The sequence below is a fragment of the Strix aluco genome, chromosome 38 (genome assembly GCF_031877795.1).
Source record: "Strix aluco isolate bStrAlu1 chromosome 38, bStrAlu1.hap1, whole genome shotgun sequence".
NCBI lineage: Eukaryota > Metazoa > Chordata > Aves > Strigiformes > Strigidae > Strix > Strix aluco.
This window is the reverse complement of record NC_133968.1, coordinates 95,597-108,705: the sequence shown is the minus strand read 5'-3', so window position 1 is coordinate 108,705 and position 13,109 is coordinate 95,597. Positions and strand designations below refer to the sequence as shown.

The window sequence follows — 13,109 nt, the reverse complement described above, 5'->3', positions numbered from 1 at the left end:
ACCTGCGTCGGGCTGTCTGTGCCGTGGAAATAGTTGGCTTTGACATCCTTAGTTAAACGTCACCAAAATCACTAATTCAGAATCAAATCAAAAACTTTTTCTGCTTCAGCAGCGCCGGGCGCCATCCAGTATAATTTCAAAAGTTTAAAGAACCCCTACAAAATCACTTTATTATTTGATAACATTTATCTTTTTTTAAGATTAATTCCTGCTAATTAATTAATCTTTTTGTTTAGGCTGAGGCAAGAGAGAAGGAGCATTTAGGGTGGTTTCTTGCAAATGCAGCCACTCTCATGGTCAGATCTCAGGATTTTTCTCGGTCGCTGCTTTAAGGTGGGTGGTAGAGTCACCGTCAGGTTTCCCCGTTCGATGGGTCCAGCCCCCATCAAGCGAATCCTCGATGGAGTTTCTTTTCCATCAGCCTTGCTCACGCGGATCTGCCTCTTATTTCAGTCTCAAGCACGTGCCTCTTTAAGCCAGCCTGAAAGAATCCATCGGCCCAAAAAAAAAGCAGCGTTTTCTTGCATATACCACCCCCTTCACATCGTCAGATCTTTTTTTCCCCTCCCAGGATGTTTTTCGGAGGCTGGTGCTGGGACAGCCGCACTGTGTGTTCCCGGTTATTAATTTTTCCCACTTTTCAACTCAAAAATACTCTTGCTTTCGTTTTTAGGTGAGCGTTGGCGCCTGCTGCCATCCCAAACCGATCGTGCCCACGATCTCTCCTTCCATCTTCAGGCTTTGCCCGTGTCGCTTTGTTTTTCCCTCGGCAGAGCGAGGGGCTTCTCCGCTTTCTGCTTCCCGACCGCGGCCTCGCACCTGGCAAAGCCACCGACTTTATCCTCCTGTGCTTCCTCTGCCCGCCGTGGGCGGTCCCACCTGGGGTGTCCCCTGGAGCTGACCTCCTCCTCCACACCCGTGGCCACGTTCCCTTTTATCCCATTCATACAGTGAATTTTCCTGACCGATTTCTCCGTTTTTTCCCCCAATACCATCTTCGCTCCCCGCCATCCCTGTCTCCCCCAGCTCAGCTTTAGGGTAGAAGAAGGAGAGGTTCTTCCTGCAGGTTTTGGTCTCCTCCTGGCCTGGCAGTTCCCTCTGCTGGCTCCCGCGCCTCATTACAGCCCTTTCCCTTCCCGCCTCTTCCCCGGGGGAAAAAAAAAAAAAAAAAGACGGATTTTTTTTGGCAGGCGGCATTAAAATCACGTGGATCCAACCAAACGCCGGGAGCGTGATCCCGGTGAATTTGAACCTCTCCGTGCTAGATACGCTCCCGGTGGGGCCTGTCCTCCCGCATCTCGTTTATCCCTTTGCCTAACGAAGCGTGTAAACGTTAATCGCAGTAATCAAGTAAGCGGTTTTCCTGATTTTTTTTTTCCCCACGTTGCCATGAATAATTCAGCTGGATGAGAAGGTGGAGCTGGGGCACGTCGGTCTGGCTCTTCCCAGTGCGGTTAACGAGGGGGATCTGGTCCCCAAATCTTGAGGTGGTGCTACGTGTGGGTTTTCTTAATGTACAGATTAGTTATTAATTATTTTCTTAATCTGTAGATAAAGGTGGTGCTACGTTTGGGTTTTCTTAAACCTCAGAAATTAAGAAAACCGAAACGTAGCACTATCTCTAGCACAATTGATAATACAGATTAGATTTTTTTATTTATAGAATTCAGATTTCTAATCTAGAATAGAGATTAGATTAAGGAAGCCTGGAGGCAGCGCCACTTTAATCTCTAGATTAAGTAAATTTGAACGTAGCACTATCTGTAACACAGTTTCGATTTCTAGCCTAATCTAATGCAGATTAGATTTCTAATCTATAATACAGATTTTAAAAACCCCAAAAGCAGCACTTTATAGATTAAGAAAGCCCTAAAGTAGCATCTGTCTATAATATAGAATAAATTTATAATTACACTTTGCAGTAAAACGTAGGTTTACGTTCTCCATCCTGCAGCTCTTCGTTTTCATTGTTCCCCGCAGAGCAGACACGGATCTGTCAAACCCAATGTCTTTGAACTCCCCACCATTTCTCTTCCATGTCAGAGAAGTTTCTTCATACCAATAATTGTATTTTTTTTCCTGGGAACCCCCCGAGCGTGCACACAGCGGCGATACCCGCATTTCTGGTGAGAAATGAGGCCGGGGATGAGTTGGGGCGATGCTGTTTGGGGCAGGACTGCGCTTGCCGTCAGCTGAAATCGGGCTGTGAACCCTTGGCCCATCGAGACGGGCTGAAAAACTGTTAAAATTGAATTTTTCTGTTTTTTTTCCTGATATTTTGGCACACAGGTGGTGCGATAACGTACGAGAGGAGACGTAACCCAACTGCTAGCGCGGGGGCGAGAGTCAAAGTGTCCTTTTATTGGGGGGGAGAGGAGAAAAAAGGTGTAAATTGGTGTATTTCCAGCTAATCCCTTAAAAAAAGAGTCGCTTGAGTTTGAAAAGGCAAGAGGAGACTGGTAGGATCCTTCCAAAGGAGCAGGGAGACAGCGAAGAAGAGACGTGATAAATTAAATAAGTGATAAATAAGATACATGAGAAGGGTAAATCTGCTATAAATACTGAACTGCCTGGACGGGCAGGCAGAGCCGTCGCTTTTAAGTGGAAGAGGAAGAAATTAAACCGATGATGAAATATTTTCCCTTTTAAAAAACCACTAAAATAGACTCTTTGACTTCCTCTTCCGGCTGGTTCTGGGAGATCTATTGTACTAAGAGGGAGCAGAAGGAAATCAGGCGGTCGCAGTCCTTGAAATGCTGAATTTCAGGCAGGACCTTGCCTTAAAGGTGGAAAAATACCTGGGAAAAACTTCAATACCGGTGCCGGTTCCTCGTTTTTCCGTAGGTGGCTCGTGTTTGCAGGTGTCCGTAGGCTCCTTTGCTTTGCTGGATTGTTGCTGTACGTTAAAAAATGTCGAGTTCTCGAGGTAGCCTTCATTGCTGGTGCCTCGGGTCGATGCCTCAGATTAATTGCTTTGTTTGTTTCATCAGATACAGTATCTAAAGGCATTTGTGCCTGAAGCCACGGAAGATAGATGGACAAGCCAAGCAACTTCTGACTCTGCATCATTTTCTGGGGCAAAATTTTATGGCAATGTATCCTACAAGGTAATGTAGCCCCTTGCAGTGAGTAAAGAGGGATTCCTTTTGCTTGGCCGCCACTTGATAAAACCAGTTTTATCACTCAGATCCCTCCTTTCGCACCCAACCTAGAGGAATCAGCACCTCCCCCAAGCAAAATTCCGTGAATTTTGCAAGAGAGGGAAATCCAGATTGCCTCCAATGTTGTGTTTTGAGTCAGATCTCCCCTGCAGAGAGCTAAAACGGGGACGAAAAGCAGGAGCCCAATGAAAGCTGGGAGTAGAGAGGTTTCACAGGGCGTCACACTCCTGTATCCACAGGGGTAAAACCTCCCCGGGGAGCGAAGGGAGTCTGCCGCAGCGACCTCGCCGCGCGAGCGATGCTTCAACTCGCTCGAAAAGTTAAAACCCATCATCTAAAGACCAAACTGTTGCCCTCGTGTATTAGTTGGTCGGTGTTACTTCTAGGCCAGGCAGACTTTAAGCAGGGGTTTAAGACTGGCTGAGGTTTTACGGGGACTCGGAAGGAGTTGAGGGACGTAGCAGATAAAATCGCCCAGACGCTTCATCTCTCCGCCTCTTCGTCCTTTGCTGCGGGACGTGCGGAGACGTGTCTGCGCGCCCAGACCACGGCCAGAGACACGGGGCTGCTCTGCGGCATCAGAATAAAACCCCAAACCCGTGGCCAGACGCTTGTCGGGAGCGTATACAGACAGATAAATATTTCTATACCCACTCAGGGCCGGGTGTACGTGCAGAGGTTTGCTCTGCCGAGGTTAACGCCTCGGCGCCCAGTGGGGTTTTTTCCAGATCACACAGGGCTGGCAAGTCCTAAACCAAATCAGTTCTGCCCCCCAGCTGAGAAAGCACTTGATAACCCCACGAGTGGAGGATGGGAGATCTTGTCTTCCTCACTTTCCCCCGGGTGTCACTCGAAACTGGTGAATAACGAGGCTCTTAGTTCATCTCACCCGATACATCGTGGGTTTCTCTAATTAATAGCTGCATGTCTTAAGCTTAACGTGTGCTGCACGCGCTCAGCGTTAAACTAGACGAAGGACGCGCGGCACGCAGGGTGTCTCGACACGGGGAAGGTCCCACACGCCCGGCGAGGGTGGGATTCACCGCGTGGTGGTGGTGAAGCCGCCGGCCCGTGGCGGCTGGTCCTGGCTCGGTGGGGACCCCTTCACGCAGCTGCAGCTTAAAGACGACGGACGGGCTGCGTGTGGTCTGTGGAGAGCTCTGAAATACATCCGTAGGCTCAGCAGAAAGGCCTTTTTTCCCTAGTTTCTGGTCTTCAGAATGATATTTAAATTAGCTACGTGAAGATTGTCTAGCTAAACAATCTACCTAAATCACCTGCTTTAAGATTATCTACCAAAATCTTTAAGATTATCTACCTAGATGATCTACCTAAAAATTATCTACCTAGAGGTTGTCTGCGTAGGTTATCTACTGAAGTTTAAATTATCTACTTAAATTAACTACCTAAAGTTATTATCTACCTAGATTATCTACCTAGAGTAACTACATAAAGATTATCTATCTAGATGATCTACCTAAAGATTATCTACCTAAATTTTCGACCTAGATTACCTAAATTAACTACCTGAAGTCATTACTTACCTAAAGATTATGTACCCAAATTACCTACTTTTAAGATTATCTACCTAAAGATTATCTACCTAAAGTTATTACCTACCTAGATTGTCTACCTAAATTAACTACCTAAAGATTATCTGCCTAGATTATCTATCTAGATGATCTACCTAAATATTATCTACCTAAATTTTCTACCTAGATTATCTACCTAAATTAACTACCTAAAGATTATCTACCTAAATTAACTACTTTTAAGATTATCTACCTAAATTATCTACCTAAAGATTATCTACCTAAAGTTATTATCTACCTGAATTAACCACCTAAAGATTATCTACCTAGATTATCTATCTAGATGATCTACCTAAATATTATCTACCTAAATTTTCTCCTAGATTAGTACTTAAAGTTATTATCTACCGAAAGCAGATAGTATGAATTAAACGTGGGTCTGTCCACTGCATGGGGTTCAGCTGAAGCATCCCGCAGAAGCTCAACGTTCTCCTAAAAGAGAGACTTTGGCATTAAATTGGGGCGAGCTGACCCATGGGGGTGGGGTGGGGAGTACTGAGAGGCTGCAGGGAGGTAAATGAGACGCCCTGTGCTCCTTTAGTTGGAGCGAAGAGTTGGCCAACACCAATTTAGCTTCTCTTTCCGGTGTTGGCAAACTCAACCCTGGAGCTGAAGCTGGTACCTGCCGAGCTTTGCCCATTAGAGCCTCATTTAGAGGCAACAGAGGCTCTTCATGGAGACCACTGGAGTCCTTCTTGACCAGATTAGGCAAGAACAGGGATAAAACTGACGCTCGCTAAGGGGCGGAGAGGCAACACTGGCGCCTGGCGTGGAGGAGACAGCAAATTGCCTCAGAATATCTTTTCTTACCCCGGGACGCAGAGCGCTGACGCCATTTGTTGTGACAGCGCTGTCACTACACGAGCAAGGCTGCAGGGTCTAGTTGCCCGAGCTAGTCTGGCGGAGGTCGGGTTTATTTTTAAGCCGGTTTATTTTATTTTTGAACCGAAAGCCTGGGATTGAAGTGACCTCCTCTCCCTTCTCCTTGTTTTGCAGGGTGTCCGGTGAGGAATGCAATGGGATCAATAGCATGTCGACGGAGAGCGGCCCTGGAACGAGACTGAGAAATTTGCCGGTAATGGGGGATGGACTAGAAACCACCCAAATGTCTACGACGCAGTCACAGGCTCAACCCCAACAAGGCAGTGCTGTAGGCGTTAATCCCCCTCCGCCGGAGACCTCCAACCCCAACAAACCCAAGCGACAGACCAACCAGCTGCAGTATCTGCTCAAGGTGGTGCTGAAGACGCTATGGAAGCACCAGTTTGCGTGGCCTTTCCAGCAGCCCGTGGACGCCGTCAAGCTCAACCTCCCTGTAAGTAGAGGTGGAGAGACCAGGCGATGGTTTTCAGTGAAGGAGTGAGACCGGTCGGGTCTGGCACCTTCTCCTGAAATTACCAAATCCGACTTTAATGGGTGGACTCGATGATCTGACAGTTGGACTCGATGATCTGACGGTCGGACTCGATGATCTGACGGTCGGACTCGATGATCTGACGGTCGGACTCGATGATCTGACGGTCAGACTCGATGATCTGACGGTCGGACTCGATGATCTGACGGTCGGACTCGATGATCTGACGGTCGGACTCGATGATCTGACAGTTGGACTCGATGATCTGACGGTTGGACTCGATGATCTGACGGTTGGACTCGATGGATGGTTGGACTCAATGATCTGATGGTTGGACTTGATCTAACAGTTGGACTCAATCTGATGGTTGAACTTGATGATCTTAAGGGTCTTTTCCAACCCAAATGATTCCGTGATCTTTTAGAAAATACACACACGAGGAGGAATCTCCAGTGGCTCAGCTACTGCTTTGCCTTTTATCACCCTCCTCTTTCCACTGGCACACGGAGAATTAAATAGGAATAATATTTCAGGAGTCAGGGAGGGTGAGTGTGCTGTCCTCTGTCCCCTAGCCAAGCGTCAGAGATTATTAAGTACCAAAAATTATCAAGCACCAGAAATACTAAGCACCAAAAATTATTAAGCGCCAAAAATACTAAGCACCAAAAATTAAGCACCAGAAGTTACGTGCCAAAAATTTTTAAGCACCAGAAGTTACTAAGTACCAGAATTTAATAAGCTCCAAAAACTATTAAGCATCAAAAATTAAGCACCAGAATTTAAGTGCCGTAAATTAAGCAGCAAAAGTTAAGCACCAGAAATTACCAAGCACCAGAAATTACCAAGCACCAGAAGTTAATCACCGAAAATTATTAAACACCAAAAATTAAGCATTGAAAATGAAGTGCCAAAAACTATTAAGCAAATGTTAAGCACCAGAAATTATTAAGCACCAAAAGTTAAGCACCAAAACTTACTAAACACCAAAAGTTATCAACCACCAGAAATTATTAAGCACCAAAAATGATTAAGCACCAAAAGTTAAGCACCAAAACTTTCTAAGCACCAGAAATTATTAAGCCCCCAAAATTTTTAAGCATCAGAGCAAACCATCTGTTGACTTGGGCCCAGCCCACGTGATCTCCGCTGCTTCGTCAGCCGAGTCTTTTTTGGAGGTGAAAACTCTCGGAGCCTTTCATGGAGCCTCTGAGTACTCAGGCGACGGCTGTGCCTCTCGTGCCTCGCATCCCTCTCAGAGTTAAATATCCCACGGCCCTGGGACAGCAACTTGGTCCAATTTAAGAATTCCTGTCCTTGCCAGGGTCTGAGAAATACGGGTTTTGGTCGGATCTTTCCCATTCCGAGACCTGTTCGGCCTCACCTACTGTGTTACTACCATGACCACTTTTGGGTCCAGATAGATGGAATCTTTTCTTTGTCTCCTCCAGCAACAATCCACAACACACGAGTCATTTCGTAAAGGACGCCAATTTTAAGTTAATTTGTAGTAAATCGAGGGAATGGAGTTTGCAGATGGCGCCCAGTTGGGCGGGAGGGTTGATCTGGAGGGATCTGCCCAGGCTGAACCGATGGGCCGAGGTTGAACCAGGCCCAGTGCCGGGACCTGCCCTGGGGAAGCTGCTGGGTGGAGAAGGCCCTGGGGGTGTTGGTCAAGAGCCAGCGCCCAGGTGGCCAAGAAGGCCAACAGCACCCTGGCTTGTGTCAGGAATAGAGTGGCCAGCAGGACTGGGGGAGGGTTTGTCGGTGCTGGTGAGGCCACACCTCAAATTCTGTGTCCAGGTTTGGGCCTTTCGCTACAGCAAAGACATTGAGGTGCTGGAGTGTGGTCAGGGATGGGCAGCGACGCTGGTGAAGGGTCTGGAGACCAAGGAGAAGGGTCTAGAGAATGTTGGAGCGACTGGGGGGGTTTAGTCTGGAGGAAAGGGCTCAGGGGGGACCTTACCACTCGCTACAAGGACCTGAAAGGAGGTTGAGGTGAGGTGGGGGTTGAGCGTTTCTCCCAAGTGATAGGATGAGAGGAAACGGCCTTGAGTTGCGCCAGGGGAGGTTTTGGTTGGATAGTAGGAAAAATTGCTTCACCCAAAGGGTTGTCAAGCACTGGGATGGGGTTGAGTCACCGTGGAGACGTGGTGCTTAGGGACGTGGTTTAGGGTGGGCTCGGCAGCGCTGGGTTAACGGTTGGACTTAATGATCTTCAAGATCTTTTCCAACCTCAGTGATTCTACGACCCTAAACGAGCACAGAAACCTTCTGCTGCGCCGGGGCGGCGTTGCAAGGACGGGAAAGGGAAGGGGGCAGCCCTTCCCCCTGCCTGCTCCCTGCCGCAGCCTGGGCGCCGTCACCGGGAGAATTTAGAACAAAACCCAAAGAGCGAACAAAAACCGTAGCGTCATTTCGAGCTCATTGATTGTAGTAACTCAGCAACATCTTTTCTGCTGCGTGTCTGGTTTGGACCCTTCCAGCTCCCACCAGAAGAGGTTGGTTCCCTCCCTCCCTTGAGAGGGATGTTTCTGCGTAACACCCACTTCTCTGTTTTACCTTTAAGACATAATAGCTCTAAATCTATAATTATTACCCAAGCATTAGCTTATTTAATTTCTTCACAGCAGGGACGAGCTCCCTGTCGCACGTGGAGAGCGCCGGCTCTATAGCAGTGGCGTTTCCAGACTTTTTTTTTTTCCCTCAACATTACACCTAAAAACAGAAACACCTTCTTCTGTATGAACGCGGCTGCGTTTAAGGGGCTGTAATAAATCTGATCTCCCCGTTCTCACGTCGCTGCGTTAAGCGTGTGACCTCTTGCGAAGGATCGTTCATTTTCCAGAACGTTTTTAGGAATTACTTGGCTCCGTTGTCAACTGTAAACCCAGAGTTGGGACAGTTTGGTGCCCCTGGGGCTAAATTACTCCTCTACCAAAGGTTTGTCCTTCTGTTTAATTCAAAATCCCAGCTGAGAGGCTGATGGGGCTGAAGTCTGGCAGCCAAATATCTGCTGGGCTTGGAAGTTCTCCCTGAGGTGGGTCCGGGGCTGAGATAGAGGAATCCCGGTCCTTAGATTTGGCAGATGTTTTAGTTCCCACACTGACCTCTCCCTTTTTTTTCCCCTTTGCAGGATTATTATAAGATAATTAAAACTCCGATGGATATGGGAACAATAAAGAAACGCTTGGAGAATAACTACTACTGGAACGCTCAAGAATGTATCCAGGATTTTAACACGATGTTTACAAACTGCTACATCTACAATAAGGTACGGAAAGTTCCCGAATCTGCATTTTTCCAAGGGAAATCTTCCATGTCCTCTTTGGACCAGCATGGAAATGCAGGCCTTGGGATGTTCAAGCTGTCCTTAAAAGGAACCACCGCCGAGCTCAGCTTCTTCAGGCAAACAAACGGGATTAAACCGATGGGAGCTCCGGCACGTCTGTGCTGCGAGAAGCAGACAGGGCTGGCTTAGCAGCCTTCCCTCCCGGAAGAGTTATTAACAGATATCTTCAGTCTAGACATTGTTCCTTCTTTTTTTTTATTCTTAAATGGAATTTTTTAAGATTTTCTGAGGGTCTGACTTGAGCAGAGCCACAAATTTGATAACATCAAATACTTGAGAAGCAGATCTGTGCTTTGTCTTTGCTCTGGCTTTGTTAAGAAGCTGACTCAGGCTGTTTGAAACTCAGAAATCTGCTAGGGAAAAAAAAAAAAAAAGCAGGGACATACAGAGTAGCACATAGAGTTTGTCATGGCTGACCTTGACCTCGTAGAAGATTCCCCTGCAGACAGCGAGAAACATCCCAGCAACCATTTTATAAACAGTTGTGCAACCTCCTGGCATGCAGGAAAGAATATCTGGAGGGATGAGGAGCATCCCCGGGCATTTCCACAAATGGTGGTGGTGGGACAGTGGCCGGTGGTGGCCAATCTCTGGGGGTGGTGGTGGAGCTTGGAGACTTGGAGGAGGTTCTTGGGGTGATACCAGGCTGGACTGAGCACAAGACGCTCGCTCGTTAGCTTCTTGAGTAGCAAAAGGGCCACAAACACAAACGAGGGGTTTACTGCTGTCCTTAAAGTCATTGATACGTGGTTGGACCCTCCAGCCTTGTCCACCCTTTCCACCGCTTGCCCAAGTGTTTCTCTTCCTGTTCGGTTTATGCCCTCCTCGTTTTCACGAGTCTTTTCTCTCCATCCCCGTTACTTCACCTTCGTGTGCTTTGACCTTTTTTTCCCCCTCCTCCTCTCAGAAATATTGCACAAGACCTTTCTAGTTTGTTCCAAATAAATAGTCGTTCACAATTTTGGTCCTTCAAAACCATCTCCTTGGCCGTTGTCCTTTCTGGTTTGAGCCAACGTGACGCAACTTGAGCGAGGGTAGACCCTTAAAGGCTTCAAATTACTCATCTACGCCTTGAAAGTCTCCCACCATGGTGTCTTTCCCCTGCCAGCTTTCTGCCTGATCTTCCCCTGGTCTCCTCCAGGCTGGAAGGCAAAAAAGCATCTAAGAAACATCCCCGTGGACCTCATGGAGCCTTCAGACCATCAGCCAGGCAGGTTTGGACGTGCCGTCCGACGGGCCAGCGCGGTTTTAACCGTCCTCGTGCCGATGGCGGAGCCAGAGCTGCCTTCTCCCGGCGTCGCCATGTCGTGACAGCGCTGGCTGTCGGTTTAGCATCTTCACGTCAATCCGTCCTCTCGTGCTGTGGCTGCCTGCCCGTGGCTGTCCACAAAACAGCTTCAAACCTTCGTATCTCTTGGTCTCTTCTCACCTGCGGTGCTGCAGGCTGCCCTGGGCAGGTCTCATCCTTTCTGTTCGCCTTGACCTTTGCAAATCCAGGCTTCTCCTCCGGGTCCGTAAGAGCTGCTCCGTGCCGTCCTCTCCTTGTCAAAGATCCCAACACTCAGCTTCCTCCTTAAAAACCTCCTTCTTCAGGCAGGAAATTTCCTTGCGAGCCCGTGCCGAGCTCTTCTTACCCCCTACCCCGATGCTCTCCGCAGAGACCTCTCCCATGAGTCCCACCAAGTCGGGAGGATCTCGCGTGGTGGAAATGACCAGCTGGCGTTAATCCAACTCTTCCTTTTTCCCCTTTTCCCCTCTTTTACTTCCTCCCTTCATTCAGAAAATAGCTTTTGCCGCATGCAGGTAGCACCTCGCGTGGGTTTATTCTCCGATACATCTCCTTGGTGCCCATTGTCTGGTTTTACCTATAAAATATAAAGGCTTTAGGGTGAGGATTTGTCCGTGTGTTTGGCGCCTGGGACAGATTTCCATACGCCTTCCCGCTGCACGACGGAGGGTGAAAATACAGAGTTGTCTCTCTGGGAATATTTTCAGAGAGAAATTTCATATATATATATTTATATAAAGGTGTATATCTCCATATTTGCCTAATTTATCGTATCTGGTTTTCCTCCAGCCAGGGGATGACATAGTCTTAATGGCAGAAGCTCTAGAAAAGCTTTTCCTGCAGAAAATCTCCGAAATGACCCAGGAGGAAACGGAAATCGTTATAGCCCAGACGAAAGGCAGAGGACGAGCGAGGAAGGAAGCAGGTATGACGCGTGTTCCTGCGGTGTTCACGGTGAAACGGCGCTCAGCTTCCTGCGCCGTCCTGGCCGCCAGCCCTGGACCTTCGTAAATGGGGGTGTTTAATTGGGGTGTTAATTAAACCCAGCCGTCCTGCCATGGGATCGCCGTGGTCAGCGCCGGCTTTATTGTGTAGCGAGTCTAAAACAGTGAAACTGTTTAATTCCTGCTGTCGGGGAGCCCAGATGATGAAATATCCCTGACAACACCTCAAGGGTAAAGCGCAGCGGTTCGAAAGCCGCGCAGATTCAGTTCTGTCAGACCTTTTTGAGTTTCCCAGCTGCTTTTCACGGCCTCCCGGATGGCCTCGCTGTCATCAAAAAGCCGCGTTGTGTTCGAAAAGCATCGGGGACGCCAGAGGAACCGAGTGCAGCGCCACGGCCACAGCCCGGCGGGGGAATCCCGCTGCGGAGAGCGTCTGGATCAGTTCTGGGCATCGCCACCCACCGCTGTCCTCCGGAGAACTTCCTCAAGTTACAATTCCCACATTTACTTCATTTACTAATTTTGCAGCGACTGGGGGTAGATAATGATGCCTGACGAGCTTACCGCCCTCCGAAGGGATGTGTTGCCCCAAGCGAGGTGGAACGCCGCTCCCCGAAGATGATTTCACCTCGTGCAGTGATCCCAGACGGCCAGAATCCCAGAAATGCCTTTTTTTTTTTTGCGGCCAGGCTGATTAATTTCCCTTATCTTGCTCTTTTTCAGGGCTGAAATACTAACCTGCACGCTTTAGGCTCTGCGTAAAGTTGAACCGCAGCATTTTAAACCATATTTAAGGTTATAAATCAGTAAAACGACGATGTGTATTTGTATCTGTTGCTCCAAGACTTTATGTTAATGTGAAAGATTTTTTTTTTTTTTTTTTGAAACTTTGCTCCCAGATTAATAATTTACAGGATCCAAAGGTACCATTTTGCTCATGTAATGCAATCCTCTCTCTACTACATCATACAAAAGCGCAGTTCAACCACCGATTAATTTATTTACGGTCTGTCTCGTAGGAAAACATTTAATATAGAGTAAAAAAAAAAAAAAAAATCTCTGCTGGCACTTCAGAGGAGGAGCGCGCCAGCCAGCTGCCAGGTTGGGGATTTTCCTGATACGTCTCTGGTCTGAGCTCTGCAGCACCGTCTCCTCTTTAAATAACTTCGTTATGTTGAAGGCTGTTTGTGAATCTGGGTTCTCCGTAAGAATCAGATTTTTTCGCTGTGAGGAATTTTTTCCAGTCTTCTAGTTCTTTACAGCTCTTCTGTGACTCTTCTCCAGTTTTTCACATCCATAACTGTGGACACCGTAAGTGCCCATAGATGTGACTGCTGCTGGAGGTAAAATAGCCCTTTGATTCCCCTCTTTGTGCCTCAAGGATTTTATTAGCTCATTTTGGGGGGATATCAACCATTTGC

The 13,109-nt window shown here is 47.8% G+C and overlaps 1 protein-coding gene across 9 annotated transcripts in view; it reads left to right on the top strand.

Annotated features, from left to right (window-relative positions):
* Window positions 1-13,109, top strand: part of BRD4 (bromodomain containing 4) — an 81,381-nt gene that overhangs the window by 30,551 nt on the left and 37,721 nt on the right. For 8 of the 9 annotated variants that reach the window (XR_012621281.1, XM_074810625.1, XM_074810624.1 and 5 more), the window contains 4 exons: window positions 2,991-3,107; window positions 5,750-6,068; window positions 9,241-9,378; window positions 11,534-11,669. Coding sequence is in view for 8 of the 9 variants with exons in the window: in XM_074810625.1 (XP_074666726.1) it covers window positions 3,088-3,107; window positions 5,750-6,068; window positions 9,241-9,378; window positions 11,534-11,669 (613 nt within the window). In the remaining variant the exon portion in view is untranslated. Of the gene's footprint in view, window positions 1-1,980; window positions 2,127-2,990; window positions 3,108-5,749; window positions 6,069-9,240; window positions 9,379-11,533; window positions 11,670-13,109 lie in introns of all 9 variants that reach the window. The other variant, XM_074810622.1, reaches the window with a different exon arrangement.